At 45.1% G+C, this 16386-nt stretch overlaps 1 protein-coding gene and 1 pseudogene across 2 annotated transcripts in view; one reads left to right on the forward strand and one right to left on the reverse strand.

Annotated features, from left to right (window-relative positions):
• The window catches only part of MAMDC2 (MAM domain containing 2), a 164786-nt gene extending 161951 nt beyond the window's left edge, over positions 1-2835 (reverse strand). The window contains exons 1-2 of one of the 2 annotated variants that reach the window (XM_003407413.4): positions 2346-2834; positions 1897-2010 (exon numbers count right to left, since the gene is read on the reverse strand). In XM_003407413.4, coding sequence (XP_003407461.2) covers positions 1897-2010; positions 2346-2379 — 148 coding nt within the window. In that variant the 5' untranslated portion in view covers positions 2380-2834. Of the gene's footprint in view, positions 1-1896; positions 2011-2345 lie in introns of both variants that reach the window. The other variant, XM_023544764.2, reaches the window with a different exon arrangement.
• Positions 2836-11421: 8586 nt separating this feature from the next.
• Positions 11422-12940, forward strand: LOC100670697 (large ribosomal subunit protein uL6-like; annotated as a pseudogene).
• The last annotated feature ends 3446 nt before the right edge of the window (positions 12941-16386 follow it).

Consider the following 16386-nt stretch of genomic DNA (forward strand, 5'->3'; position numbering starts at 1 on the left):
ATTCATTTTCATTAGGCCCCTTCACCTAGCCTAAGTCCGATGCAAAGCCAACAACATGGGCGCGCGCGCTTCTGTGTGTGTGTGTGTGTAAAACACACAGCCTGGAGGACAAAGTGGAAGACTAGGCCGGAGGTTGTCAAAGTATGGTCCTTGGGCCAGCAGCACCAGCACTGGCATCACTTGGGAACTTGTTAAGAATGCAGATTCTCAGGCCCCACTCCAGACCCACTGAGTCAGAAACTCCAGGGGTGAGACCCAGCAATCTGTGTTTTAACAAGCCCACCAGGTGATTCTGATGCATCTCAAGATTGAGAAGCACTTTGCTAGAGAATTTTGGAGCCCTGGTTGCGCAGTGGTTAAAGCCATCGACTGCCAACAGAAAGGTCAGCAGTTCGAAACCACCAGTGGGTCTGCAGGAGAAAGATGTGGCAATCTGCTTCCACAGAGTTTTATAACTTTGGAAACCCTATGGGGTCACTATGAGCTGCAGTCGACTAGAAGACAGTGGGTTTTGTTTTTGGGTGCTCGAGAATAATGCTCTCAAAAGCCAGTCAACATGGAGCAATGTACAACTATCTCTCAAAATGCTTCACACACGGCCCTGACAGACAAAAGAGTGGGGTGATGAGATTAAAGAGATTTTCCTGGGGCCATCAGCAAGGTCGGATTTTCTCTGATACTAAATCAGGAGTGCTTTTTCCCAGCCATCCCTAAACAAACTTTAGTAGTCAACACTTGGCAATTGCTGGAGATCAAGATTACCACCAAGCCAGTTTCCCCGTTTTTCTTTTCCTGACCAGACTGCTCAGAGCTGACCACGCAGCAACACTGTGACATGAACCAGTCATTGGAATATTCTAAGACTGAGATCCCCTGCCATAAAATGGGGCTAACGTCATCCCCCTGTGCGGCTCAGATTACTGAATGCATGCAAGCCTCAAACAGAAGCCCTGGCAGAGGAAGTTGTTGGGATAGTTCATACATCCTAACCAGGGGTTCTGGGGCTCCGCCCTTCTCCAAGGACCCAGGTTTGATGATTTGGGGGCCTGGGGACAATTGAGTGGGGAAGGGGGTTAGCTGGTGTTGTTTATGGTGCAGTGTTTTTAAAAGAAGGCTGTTTTCGAGGCTGAATGGCCTGGGGCAACAGGCTTCTACGTGGTGATGACACAAGTAAGAGAGAAAGGAAAAAAGACAGGATACCCCATGCCTCCTGTTGGGTGCCGGAGGACTCACTTATCTTTTACTATATAAATGAAAGTACAAGACACTTCCAAAGACCCACACTTAAACTTTTTTCCCAAAACCCAAACAATTAGGAACAGTCAGTCAATGACCGCCACCCACCAGCTGAGTGACTCAGGCACAAGGTCAAGAACTTGGTTTCTTCTTTTGTCAAGTGCTGGCTTATAAATACTACAACAGGAGCTTGAGGATGAAATCATGCAACAAAAACACTGGCAGGCCCGCGTGCATGTGAAATCTTAGCCCTGGAGTCCCAGCGCAGGATTATGAAACCATGTCTGAGCACACGTGCCTTGCAACCTTCGCAGCTCACAAATGTGTCTGCTGAGGACCAGAAAGGGTGATGGCCTGCAAGGGGGCACACAGCTGGTGGGTGACAATGTTAGCGGTGCCCCATTTCTCCCTTCCGTGAATGCGTGCTGGAGTGAAGTGCAAACTCTCAGAGCTCCTACCCAGGGCCAGGTGAACAAAGGATGGCCTCCCCCGTATTCCTCGGGCCATGCCCTGCAGCACAGCAGGATTTGGAGGATCAATGGTGACTCACACTTTTCCTCCACAGGGGATTTAACTCCCAGATAACAGGACCCATGAGAAAAAAGCCAAGCAGCAAGGAAGAAAATTTCACTTAGGGCCCTCTCCACTGAACCCCCTTACCTTCCTCATTTAAAATCCAAGGCAGGAAGGCAGACTCCGAGTCAAAGCTGCAAGTGTTCTCCTCAAAGGCGCAGGACCCAGCCGGCAGGTTCAGGGCTCCTGCAAGCTGAAGGGCTGCGGGGCACAAAGGGAGTTTCAGTTCGGCTTTGACCTGGAGTGTTTGCGCCAACTCGGGTCGCCCCGGGGGGGACTGTCTGGTGAAAGTAGGGGAAGGAGTGCGTGAGAAGATGAGAGAGTGATGCGCTACCCTCTCTAACTCGGGCGCTCCCACGGCACCACCCCAGGCTTGGCTTGGGGAGAGAGGTTAGAGGCTGCGGAGGAGGATCAGGAGGCGCGCTGGGATCGCCCGGCCCAGGGCTGCGAGCCTGGCAGCCGGCACAGCAGGAGCGGGAGCGAGCCGCGACAGCGCCCCCCGGGGAGAGGGGCGGTCACCCGAGTCCAGACCTTACCTTGCAACACCAGGAGGACACCCCTTAACAGCATGGTCGCGCTTCAGGGAAGAGGACAGCGAAGAGGTGCGCTGCTAGCCCGCTGGGACCGGCTGCTCCTGGTGACAGGGAGCGCGGAAGGCGAGGGCGCCCGGGCACTGGGGAGGGAGAAGTTCCAGGCCAAGCGTGCACTTGGAGCTGCCCAACTTTGCAAAGCTGCTGGACCTGCGCGGAAAGCTGAAGGTTCCTGAATGGAGAGCGCAGCGCCGGATCAGATCGCGTCCCGATTGAAGCCGGCTCGCCCCGCAGCTTGTCCTGGGCGAGAATGGGGCTGGGAAGGGAGGAGACGACTGCACACACTTTTGAAAAGCCAGCCCACGGCTGGCTGAGAGAGGAGAGGTCGGGAAGCAGCGCCTTAGCTCAGGATTTTAAAGCTTGGGGCCAGGCCCCTTGGAGACTCTTGGAAGGGGCAGGCTTTCCAGGAGCCCCTCCGCCGGCCTGGGACTGGAGGCGCCCGCCCCGCCCGTCCGCTGTGGGAACCAGCTTATTTCTGGGGACAGCCTCCCCTCATCTGGCGTGTCAGTCCCGCTGGACTGGCCCTAATTTTAACTTCTTCTGCCTAGAATGGAAGAGGATGGAATTGTCCTAGGACAGCCTAGAGGAAATTTTGGAAACTGTTGAGTGGAATAAGCTTTATGTCTCAGGAGTTTTAGCATTTATGAACCCGTAATGCTAACCCTGAAATACCACCCGCCCCCCCTTTTTTAGCCGGTGGAATGTCTGGCATGCCTGGTGCTCAACATTCCCAATGTCCGGGGAAACGGGGGCATTCCTCCTCTCCAAAGAGCCATACTAAATTAGTAGAAGGCTCTAAACTGGGAGATGGAAGTGGGGGTGGTGATGGTGGGGAGGGGGTTACTCCTGAGGTACCCTTTTGCTCCAAGTTTGTTTAGAGCACTAAATGGATCTTCAACCATATTCTCTTCCTGTAAAAAAAAAAATTTTTTTTTCTTAACCCTTTTTATAATTTTGTGCAGGCAATTTTATGCCTGGGCAGTGATTCTCAAACTTCAGGGTGTGTCAGAATCCCCTGGAGGGCTTGTTTAAACACAGATCGCTACACACCACTCCAGGAGTTTCTTATTCATTAGGTCTTGGGTGGGGTCTGAGAGTCTGTGTATTCCTGACAAATTTCCAGGTGATGTTGCTGGTCTGAAGGCCACAATTTGATGACCACTGGCCTAGAAAACTATTCAAACTTCAAAGCCCTGCTTACGTGCCTTCACTTGGCTTCCAGACTTGTGTTTTTGTTATCTTCCTTTTTTTTTTTTGTCTTTTACTGGCAGCTCTTGCTCCATCTCCTTTTTTGCTTTCTTGTTATCTTTCTGATCCCTCAAGTTAGGATACCTCTGAGCTCTGTAAGGACGGAGCTCCTGCTTCTTTCTCTATTCACTCCCTCAGTGATTTCATCCAGTCTTGTGGTTTTAAATACCATTTTTTTTTTTATGGGCTGATGCCCCCAAGCTTGTATTTCTAGCCCTAACTGCTCACTCCCACTGAACTCCTGTATCTCACTACCACCTCGACATTTCATTTGGAGGCCTAAGAGCTATCTCACACTTAACAAGTCCCAGGATCAGTGCCTCCCATTCCTTCCCAAACTTGCCCCTCCACTGCATTTCTCCATCTCAGTTAAAGGAATCCTTCTCTTCCGGTTGCTCAAGTCAAAACCTTTGGAGCCCTCCTCGACTCCTCTCTCCCTCTCATGACATTACCAAATCACATCAGTTCAAGATTCAAAATATGGCAGGTGCTGACCAAGCCCCATATCCACGGTGACTACCCTAACCCAAGCTGCCATTGTTACCCACCTGGGGTAACAATGTCTCACTGCTTCTTCTGCCTTGCCCATCTCCAATCTCAACATAGCAGTCAGCGTCATCCGTTTAATAGATAAAGTGGACCATGTCACTCTTTGGCTCAAGATTCCCAACAACTTCTCAAATCAATCAGCAAACTCCAAAGTCTTCACAATGACTTCCCAAAGTCTTCACAATGTATGACAAAGATCCTATAAGATCTGCCCCACCCCCTTATATCTCTGACTTCATCCACCTTGCTTTCTCCCCTCTAGCCACATGGATGTTGGCTGGTCCTCAAACAGCCTGGCAGCCCTCTCAGAAGTTTGCACTGGCTGTTCCCCTCTGCTAGAGATTTTCGGCCCTGGAGAGCCTCATTACCCACTCCTTCACTTCCTTCAAGGTCTTCACTCAGGTGTCACCTTTGGTATTAGAAAATTTGATAACCTTATGGGGTCGCTCACTATGAGTCAGAACTGACTCTACGGCAATGGGTTCTCTGTAATGAGGAAAAAGCCCCTTAAGGACCTTTTAACGTAATGTTAGATGAGTTTTCTGTGAGCAGTGACTCAAATAATCGAAATTTTGTCTTATTATTGGTGTGTGTGCATGCGTATGCTTTGTCTCAGGTAGTAGCAAATAATAAACAACACTTATTGTATTTACTATTATAAATTTTTTTTAGTGGATAATCTCATTTAACCTTTATAAGGACTCTATGGGATGGGCAGATAGAGAGCTGCTGTAGAGTCCGCTCCAACTCATGGCGACCGTGCACAACAGAACAAAATGTTGCCTGATCCTGCATCGTCCTTGTGACCATTGGCACGTTGGAGTCCATCCTTATGGCTATTGTGTCAATCCATCTCACCGAGGGTCTTCTTCACCCTTGCTGGCCCACAGCTTCACCAAACTTGTTGTCTTCCTCCAGCAATTGATCCCTCCTGATGACATGTCCAAAGAAAACAAGTCAGACAATGTGCTGTTGTAATCCATAAAATTTTCATTGGCTAATTTTCAGGAATAGATCTCCAGGCCTTTCTTCCTATCCTAAATGACAAGTGAAATAGGTTACCGTACTTGTTGAGAAAATTGTTGTTGTTGTTGTTAGGTGTCACCCAGTTGGTTCCAACTCATAGCAATCCTATGTATAACAGAATGAAACACTGCCCGGTCCTATGCCATTCTCGCAATAGTGGGTGTGTTTGAGCCCATTGTTGCAGCCTCTGTGTCAGTTATCTTGCCGAGGGTCTTCCTCTTTTTCACTCACCTTCTACTCTATCAAACATGATATCCTTCTCCAGGGATTGGACCTGCCTGATAAAAAGGAAGACTGAAGAAAATTGATGCCTTTGAATTATGGTGTTGGCAAAGAATATTAAATACTGTATACCATGGACAGCCAGAAGAATGAACAAATCTGTCTTGGAAGTTGAGAAAATAGGTTTTTGGAAAATTGTAGAAGGAAGAAAGGCGTGGAGATCTGCTCCTGAAACTCAGCCAATGAAAATCTTATGGATTACACTGGTCCAGTCCACAATCCATCACGGGGATGGCGCAGGACTGGGCAGCGTTTCAGACCTGAAGGGGCTGACAGCTGAAGGTTGTTTGATGCCAGCACTTGCAGCAGCTGGGGCAAACACTTCCTCAAAACTGTATCTGAATGGCATGTCAATGCCCATCACAGACATTTTGCAGAGAAGGAAAAAGATATTGCACATGGATTAAGGTGAGGGGGTGGCGGGGGATGAGGAGACGTCAAAGGCGAGAATCCAGAGAATCTAGAAATCGTGTGCCAACTCACTTCCTTCAAGTTATTCATCATGGAGCCCACATGGTGTGGCACTGTCTCATCACTTGGGAAAACAGGATCAGGTCCCAGGGTAGAAGTTTCTGGAACTCTGTTTTCCAACATTCACCTTCATCAAATGATCAAGTAACACTGGCTTACAGAAAAAACTCAGTAACTGTTTGAAATTGTAGTGGTGTTGGGGTTTGAATGGTGGCCCCCAAAATGTTATGTCCTGTGAGTGTGGCCTTATTTGGAAAAAGTCTTTGCAGTTGTAATTATGTTAAGGATTTTGAGAGGAAATCATTCTGGATTACCTGGGTGGGCTCTAAATCCAATGACGAGGGTCCTTTTAAGAGACAGAAGACACAAAGGACAAGGTCATGTGAAAACAGAGATTGCAGTGATGCAGCCACAAGCCAAAGAACGCTTGGAGCCACCAGAAGCTGGATGAGGCAAGGAAAGATCCTCCCTAGAGCCTTCAGAGGAAGTGCAGCCCTGTCAACACCTTGGCTTTGGACATGTAGCTTCTAGAACAGAATAGAGTTCTGTTGATTTAAACCACTCAGACTGTGGTAATTCCTTATAACAGCTGTGGGAAACGAATCCAGGTATTGTTATGCATTAAGCAAACATGTGCCCAGCACTTTACCTGCATTATCTCGTTGAATCTACACAACATCCCTATGAGGGAATACAACTGTTGTCCCCACTTTACAGCCAACAAAACAGGCCCAGAGAGGTTAATCAACTTGCTTAAGGTCTCACGTCTAGTGAGTGTGGAGCCAGGATTTAATGGCAAGCTTTTGACTCTCCAGACCATATACTTCATACCTCTTGAAGCTTCTTCTTTACAAAGGTCTGTCTTTCCTTACAGGAGCCCTGGTTGCATAGTGGTTAAGCACTTGGCTGCTAACCGAAAGGTCACTGTTTGAACCCAACAGCCACTCCACAGGAGAAAGATGGGGCAGTCTGCTTCCATAAGAAAACCCTATAGGGCAGTTCTACTCTGTCCTATAGGGTCGCTGTGAATCGGAATTGACTCCATGGCAATCGGTTTTTGGCTTGGGTCTCTCCTTACAAGGGCTGGCCACCAGATGCAGGAAAGACAACATTCAGTCTCTGGCAGTATTCATGTGAGGTTCACCTCTCACAGCCTGGCCCCACCTCACTGCCCTGTGTCGCTCTGTCCCTTCTCCCCTCAGGGCCTTCTGCTTTTCTTTGCACCATTCAGCCTAGAGATCTCCACTGCTGTCGAATCCATTCCAGCTCGTAGTGACCCTATAGGACAGGGTAGAACTGCCCCACAGGGTTTCCAAGGAACACCTGGTGGATTGAAACTGCTGACCTTTTGGTTAGCAGCCATAGCTTTTAACCACTTTGCCACCAGGGTTTCCTTGTGCCACCCAGGCTCCCTTAATTATACTTTACTTGCATTCTATTATCTATTATGTATTTTAAAATAATATTGATCTATATTTCCTTTTCCTCCTTTGCTTCCTGGGTCTCTTCTGATCTGTCCCAAGGTCTTGTCTGTGCTCTAAATTTTTATCTGTGTCTCTGCCTCACTCCATCTTTCTTTGTCCGCCTGTCTGTCTGTCTCTGTCACTTGGCATCTCCCTGGGCCTCTTTGATGATCCGCTCTGTCTGGTGACTCTTTCTGCCTCTGACTCTCACTCATGTTTTGCTCTGCCTTGCTTTCCTGCTCTCTCTCTCTCCACCCACATGCCCCAACACGCTCCCGCTCATTACACGCTGTCAGGCTGCAAGGGAGCTGGTGAAACAATACCGGTCCCGTGCCTTTTCCCACCAGCGACCTTTGCTGCATTCCAGCAGGAGGTATCTGCAGGTTCTACTCTGAGGCTGCCGATGTCCCTTGGTTACTGCCCAATATAGTCTGCCTTTTATCCCCAGGGGACAGTCATGTCCCCCCTGCAGATCTGAATCATCTCGCTGAGGGACCAAGTCCCAAGATTAACCAGTTTTTTCAAATCTCCTTTTGTTACAAAGTTTATAGCCCACAGTTAAAACTGCCACACTTAAATGACCTTAACCAATAAAGTCAAGGCTTCTTTTACAGTGAGCATTTAAAAGAAAATAGATACTTAAATAGATGCTTTCCTTCCATCATTAATCTTTTCTTTATTAGCTTACCCTGAATCCTAGCTTGGCGTCATATACCCTTCAGGGTGGTTTGAATACAACTTCCTGATTTATTTTTTAAATCGAACTTCCCCTTGCTGGTTCATCACAGTGATAATACTGCCAACTTCTCTTGAGTGTTTGTGATGTGCCAGGTGATTTTATGGCCGATTTATGGAGGAAGAAACTAAGATTCAGAGAGTTTAAGTGACTTGCCCAAGGGCACAGAGCCGGGATGTGAGCCCAACTCCTGCTAATGCCAAAGCCCTCTTGACGTCAGTGCCATATTTCCAGCAAAGGGAAACTTGAGCAGACATTTTCAAAGTCCTGTTCTCAGATCCCCTGCCACCTCCCTAACCCATGGGCAGGACTGAGGCCAGGAAGGTGAATTTCCCTCTGGCTGGGCGAAGTGCCTGTTGTTGTTGTTTGTTGCTGTTGAGGCGACACTGACCCATGGTGACCCGAAGTGTGCAGAGCAGAACTGTACTCCATAGGGTTTTCAAGGATTTGACCTTTCAGAAGCAGATTGCCAGGCCTTACTTCCGAGGTGCTTCTGGATGAGTTTGAACCGCCAACCTTCCAGTTAGTAGCCTAGCACTTTAGCATTTGTGCCACTCAGGGACTCCTAGTGAAAGTGTCTACACTCAGAATATTGCATAAAAAGCCCTTTGTGATCAAATGCAAACCTACGTCTCCACCCGTCTCTATCCCATCCCTGCTGGCCGCTCCCACGTATCGCCCCCACCCCACACCAGGCCACTTGCTTTCCCCAGCTAGGTCCCTCTTTTCCACTTCCCATGCCTTTCTTTCTTTAAAAATTTATTTTGTTGTTGTGGTTGAGAATATACAGAGCAAAACGTACACCAAATCTATAGTTTCTACGTGTATAATTCAGTGACACTAATTACATTCTTCAAGTTGTGCATCCATTCTCACCCTTCTTTTCTGAGTTGCTCCTCCCTAATTAACGTAACTCACTACCTCCGAAGGCTCCTGTTTCATCTTTTGTCCACTCTCCATGCCTTTTGATATGCTCGTCTTTCTGTTCAGAATCAGAATGCCTTCCTCCACTGCTGGTTGGTAAACTCCTATTGTTTCTGAAAACTCAGTTTGAAATGCCCACCTCCCTGTCCGTGCTTCCCTGTCTTCCTATGCTGCAGCGGGTATGATGCTCTATTGTGAAGACTTTGTCTGTGTCTCTGTTATCTGCCATAGACATTCAGTTCTCAAGGGCAGAGAGCAAGTCTGCTTTATCTTTATTCCTGAGCCTGTGCCAATCCCCCGTGCTTGGTAATTACAGGCGCTTGGTAAATGCTCATTGAGGAAAAGGCTCAGGAGTGGGATATTTTTGTTGGCACAGAGAGTCCAGGGATCTGCCCTAAGATGCAACCCTGTGACTGGAAGAGAAAGAACTAAGTCTAAGCTGAAGGGCACCCAGGTGCTACTTATGGAAATGAATGAACTGCACAGATGTGCTCTGGGAACACAGAGCCAATCTGAAGGGAAGCACAGCCTGAACAAGGAGCCAGGGCAGGCTTTCTGGGGTCAGAGCAGTGCTTCTGGCCAAGTAGGGGTAAGGGTCTCTCTAAGAAGCTATTTTCATGAGAGGCAAAGGAGGCCAAGGGAAAGAACTCAGCCTCTGAAAGGCGATATCAGGCTTCGGGTGTTGGAGGGAAGTAGGGATTCTGAAACAGCCCAGATCCTGCCACCTATGTCTGCCCCAGCTCAGCCCCTGGACTCCTGTCTGGGTGCAGGGACAGGCTGGGCTGCTGGGAAAGCCAGAAAGATTGATTCTCCTAAAGCTTGACAAAACATTGACCCACACGCAGGTTTATGCCCCCCAATGACAGTATTAAAAAGAGAGCTGGAGAGCAGAGTATGCCTCACCTGGGACATCTCCTAACTCCTGGGAGCTAGGGTTGTGTGTCACTGGATGAGGCTAAGAGTGAGATGGAGGACACTGGGATCAACTTATTATAGCCCCTAGTGGCTCCAAGGACTGGGGAGGCTTGTGGGCTAAAACCATGTGGCATGCTTCCCCCTCTACAAGTTTTGTTTGAATGTTCTAGCGTGGAAAAGGGAGGAAGAAAGCATTATGTAACCAAAAACACTCTCAACAAAGGCAGGGAAACCCCAGCTTAGCTTCTGATTCACCAGTCTCTGACTTTTTAATGTGTTAGTTTGGGGATCTATCTACACATTTTATGATTTGTGCTAAACTGAACAGGGACAAGGGAGACATTCAAAACACTTCGCAACCAGTGAGGCCTGGGTGCTGAGAGACAGAATGGACACCAAAAAGGAGGGTGAGAGACACTGAATATCAGCACTGAACGGGGATATGAGGCGTGTGCATGTGATGTGTGTGTGTGCATGTATGTGGTATAAAAAGGCCTCATTGTGCAAATCTGTAAAATGGGGGAGGTTGCACTGGATGAAGCCAAGTCACACTTACTACATCTAGGTGGGAGGTTTGAAATGCAAAAGGCTAAATCACTGGGGATTTAGAGATGTTAAATGACACCAATTCTCTTAGATTTTCAAAGTACCAAGGCTCAGGTAATTGGAGAGAATAAAGAAACTCTATCAACAGGCATTGCAGATGCTTCAATAACCTAGTCCAGAGGATCACAGCTCCAGTTATATCAGAACCATGTGAGGAGTTGTTTCTTTCTCTTTAATACAAATCTTGGGCCCCACCAGACCAATTAAATCATAGTTTCTTGGATAGGACCAAGGCACTGGTATTTCCTACAAGCTCTCCAAGGTGATTCTAACGAGCCAAGGTTAAGAAACACCAGCTTAATCCTTTCATTGTCAACAAAATTAAGATTACTGTTAATAGAAAAAATTATTTCAAAAGAATAAGAAAACACTGTTATGTCAAGAGACACAGCATAATTTGGTAGTCAAGAACATGGTCTCTGGAGCCAGACTGCCTGGGTTCAATTCTCAGCTCTGCCACTTACCACCTATTCTTGGGCTCTCTGTGCCTCAGGTCCCTGGTGGTGCAAATGGCTAATGTGCTCAGCTGCTAACTAAAAGGTTGGAAATTCAGGTCCACCCAGGGGTTCCTCAGAAGAAAGGCCTGGCAATCTACTTCTGAAAAATCAGCCATCGAAAGCTGTATGGAGCACAGTTCTATGTTGGCACACCTGGGGTCCCCAAGAGTTGGAACGGACTTGATGCAACTGGTTTGGTTTTTTTTTAAAAAAAAGAAAATAATAATAGTACCTACATTACAGAGTGGCTGTGAGTATTAAATGAGTTTATATTGTCAGAGTACTCAGAGGCGTGTCTGGCATGTTATAAGCTCTGTATAAATATTTATGATTAATTTCCTACCAACCAAAGATTTTCAAAGGTCCAGGCTTATAATTCAAATGGACGATGTAGTCTATCCATCAAAACAGTGCTTTATACAGTGTCTGGTTTTTGGGTGGCGGGGCGGGGGGAGTGCAGAGATTAGAAATATAAATTGGACAATGGAAAACCTGTGCCTTTGTTTTCTATCAGAAAAGAAGAAAAATTGAAGAAATTGACTCAATCTCATTATAAGTAACAACAGCTATGACTTTAAAAATAGTAACATAGAGCTCTTTGCCCCGTCTACTGCTGCAATGAAGATCATTCTCAGTAACCAGACTGTTGACATTCCAGAAAATGTTGACATCGCGCTAAAGGGCTGCACAGTAATTGTGAAGGGCCCCAGAGGAACCTTGCAAAGGGACTTCAATCACACTGATGTAGAACTCAGTCTCCTTCGAAAGAAGAAGAGGCTTCGGGGGGTTGACAAATGGTGGGGAAACAGAAGGGAACTCGTTACAGTTTGTACTATCTGGAGTCATGTGCAGAACAGGATCAAGAGCTTCCATTACAAGATGAAGTCTGTGTATGCTCACTTCCCCATCAACATCGTTATTCAAGAGAGCGTGTGTCCTGTTGAAATCAGAAACTTCTTGAGTAAAAAATATACCCACAGGTTTCGGATGAGGCCAGGTGTTTGCTGCTTGTTCAGTATCTCAAGCTCCGAAAGATGAATTAATTCTTGAAGGAAATGCATTGAACTTGTATCAAATTCAGTTGCTTTAATTCAGCAAGCCATGCGAGTTGAAAAAAAAAAAGATATAGGAAAAATTTGGGGTGGTATCTATGTCTCCGAAAAAGAAATAGTTCAACAGGCTGATGAGTGAGATCTAAAAGTTGTTCAGCTATAAAAACGAGGCCAGGTGATTCCTAAGACCTATTGGTGATATTTTTAAAATGCAGTAAAATTCATCTATTAAAAAAAAAACAGTAACATAGAAAACGGTTTCAGGAATGGGTAGTGGCGATGATTACACACCATGGCGAATGTAATTAATGTGGCTGAATTGTATACTTAAAAGTGACTAAAATGGCAAAGGTTTTGTTATATAAATTTTACTAGGAAATTTAAAAAATTGAAATCTTTGATGATGCTTCAGGTAGTGTATACGAGATGAAATGTAACATATGAAGAGGCATCTTACAAGATTATATTCTAGAGGCAAAAGGAAATTATCTTGGGCCCTGGTTATAGTCTGAGGAGTGAGTCTGTCTGTGGCCAGTGAAAGTGTCTTCTGAAGAAAAGAAGCAGAGAACCTGGTAATTGGGACATCTTGTTTCTTCATCCTCCTTTGCTCAGGACGGGATGGAACCAATAGATGTCTCTTAGATGCTGGCTCGCAACCTTTTAAGACTTCAGTCAGAGTCTCTTCTGACATCCATTTTAGTCTTTTCTTTCTTTCCCGAACTTTTACTTTCTTCGTTGTCTTAGGCTGGGTTTCTCTAGAGAAGCAAAACCAGTGAAGCATGTATATATATATATGTGTATATATATATATATATATATATATATATATATATATATATATATGTGTTGTTATTTCTAGGTGCTGTCGAGTCGATTCTGACTCATAGTGACCCATGACCCTATGTACAACAGAACAAAACACTGCCCAGTCCTGTGCCATCCTCACAATTGCTGCTAAGCTTGAGCCCATTGTTGCAGCCACTGTGTCAATCTATCTTGTTGAGGGTCTTCATCTTTTTTGTTGACTCTCTATTTTACCAATTTGTATATACATAGAGAGTGAGAGAGAGATTTATCTCAAGGAAATTATTCACATGGTTGTAGAGGCTGGCAAGTCCAAGTCCATGGATCAGGCGTCCTCCTGGAGGCATCTCCTGACTCGCATATGTGTAGGGGCTGACAAGCCGTAGATCTGCAGGTAAAATGGCAGCCTGCTGTCTCACAGGCTGTGGAGGCCGATGAACCCCAAGATAAGCAGGTAAGCTGCTAGCTCAAGTCCCAGATGATGATGAGCTGGTTGCAGGATCCAAAGTGAGCAAAAGAAGGAAGCTTGCCAGAAAGTCTGTGTATACTGGATGTAGGAAACACCCCCAAGGAAAATCCCTTTCAACTTATTGGCTGCTCATAGCAGATCTCATCATGGAGGTGATTACATTATATCAGATCTCATCATGGAGGTGATGACATCATTAAATAACAGCCAAACTACATAATAACTGCCAAGCCACTGAGAATCATGTCCCAGCTAAGCTGACACACAACCTTAACCATCACATTCATGTATGATGTCTTTGATGTCATCCCACACTCTTCTAGTCTTTGGTCATTAGTGTTCAGTGCATCAAATCCAAGGTTGTACTTTGGCTCTTGTAGTCTTGTTTTAATTTTCTTCAGCTTCAACTTGAACTTTCATATGTGCAGTTGATGGCCTGTTCTGCGGTCAGCCCCTGGCCTTGTCCTGACTGATGATGTTGAGCTTCTCCAACATCTCTTTCCACAGATGTGGTTGATTTGATTCCTGTGTATTCTGTCTGGTGAATCCATGTGTATAGTCATCGTTTGTGTTGTTGAAAAAGATATTTCTGATGAATAAATAGTTGGTCTTGCAAAATTCTATCATGCACTCTCCAGCATTGTTTTTATCACCAAGTCCATATTTTCCAACTATTGATCCTTCTTCTTTGTTTCCAACTTTTGCATTCCTGTCACCAGTAATTATCAATGCATCTTGATTGCATGTTTGATCAATTTCAGACTGCAGAAGTTGGTAAAAATATTTAATCTCTTCATCTTTGGCATTAGTGGTTGGTGCATAAATTTGAATAATAGTTGTATTAACTGGTCTTCCTTGTAGGCATATGGATATTATCCTATCATTGACAGCATTGTGCCTCAGGATAGATCTTGAAATGTTCTTTTTGTTGGTGAATGCCACACTGTTCCGCTTCAATTTGTCATCCCTGGCATAGTAGACCATATGGAATTCAATATGGCCAATACCAGTCCATTTTAGCTCAATAATGCCTAGGATATTGATCTTCAAACATTTCATTTCATTTTTTACTATTTCCAGTTTTCCTAGATTCATACTTCATACATCCCATGTTCCAATTACTAATGGATGTTTGCAGCTGTTTCTTCTCATTTTGAGTCGTGCCATATCAGCAAATGAAGGTCCCAAAAACCTTACTCCATCCACATTATTAAGCTCAACTCTACTTTGAGGATGCAACTCTTCCTCAGTTGTATTTTGAGTATCTTCCAACCTGAAGGCCTCATTTTGCAGCACTGTATCAGACAATGTTCTGCTGCTATCCATAAGGTTTTCACTGGCTAATTTTTTTCTTTTTTCTGGAAGTGGATCACCAGGTCCTTCTTCCTAGTGTGTCTTAGTCTTGAAAAGTGTGTCTTAGTCTGGAAGCTCCTTTCAAATCTGTCCCCCATGGGTGACCCTGCTGATATTTGAAATATGCAATTATCAATGCAATCAAGATGCATTGATAATTACTGGTGACAGAAATGCAAAAGTTGGAAACAGAGAAGGATCAATAGCTGGAAAATATGGACTTGGTGATAAAAACAATGCCGGAGAGTGCAAGACCAACCATTTATTCACCAGAAATATCTTTTTCAACAACATAAACGATGACTATACACATGGATTCACCAGACAGAATACACAGGAATCAAATTGACTACATCTGCGGAAAGAGACGATTTGAAATACTGGTGGCGTAGATTCCAGCCCCACTTGTCTGTCACTTTGTTGTATTGTGGTAGCTTGCGTCCTGTTGATACGTATATAGTGTTTATTTTGTTCTACAGAAGCTCTGTTTCTTCACTCACCCATAACCACTAAAACCAATTGCCATAAAATAAACCCCAAATCATGGCAGCCCCATATGTGTCAGACCATAGCAGGTCCAAATGGCACTTCTGAATATCTTACTCATTAAACTGAAAGAATTCCTCCCATGGAGGGGGAAAAGGGGATGGGCTATGAGAAACTGGTTCCCTCACCTTTAGGCTTCATACCAAAATGAGGCAAGAGGACTGGATATCTTCTTTCACTATAGCTGTGAAAGTGCCTTGTAGTGGAGGGATGTCTCCTGAATCTCTGCCAAGTTTCTGTCATGGGCCAACAGAACCATCACATTCTTCCAGCAGGGAATAGCTTCACCTTAGGTGGCATTCACATGGGTCTCCACCAGGCTCCAGAGTCTACTGATTCTTACGTTTTACTCCTTCTTTCAAGGTTCAATTTTCTTTTTTTTGAAATACATCACTTAGTAACCTTTTTCAGTGAAGGTATGCAAGAGGTCAATTCTCCCAGTATTTGTATGAAATTAGCCATAAAAGATAGTTCAGTTGGATGTAGGCTTCTAGATTAAAGTTCTGGGTAAAAATGGTGGAACATACTCATTCAAATTTCACTCCTCCAGAAACCATATAAATTCTATGGTGAATAGATATTATTTAGAAAGATATAAACCTATAAGAATAGGAAGAATGGAAGAGGAGGCAACAACAAACATTTGGAAGCTAGAAAGAAGATCGACAAATAATAACTGGGCAGATCAAAGTTAGATTCAAAGCTGATTCAATTTACATAATATTAAGAGTACAGGAATTGATGACACCAGGTAACTTTGGAAATGGAGATGAAGGATATGGCTTAAAATAAGGAAGATTAGGAACAACGTTTAAAAACAATAGACCCCTAGATCTCCTCTACCCCCATGATAATGGATGATTTTTCCAGAGTACTCATAACGAAAGAATGATGTTTATAGTCTGGGTAAAGAGAAGTACACTGAACTTGGAGGGAATAGACTGGGTTAAGATCAGGGACACCACACTGAAAAGAGGAGAATAAGTGGATTCTGAAGTGTATGTAGGCACAAAGCCCTCTCCACCTACTCAGTTTCCAGAATGGTG

The sequence above is a fragment of the Loxodonta africana genome, chromosome 9 (assembly GCF_030014295.1).
Source record: "Loxodonta africana isolate mLoxAfr1 chromosome 9, mLoxAfr1.hap2, whole genome shotgun sequence".
NCBI lineage: Eukaryota > Metazoa > Chordata > Mammalia > Proboscidea > Elephantidae > Loxodonta > Loxodonta africana.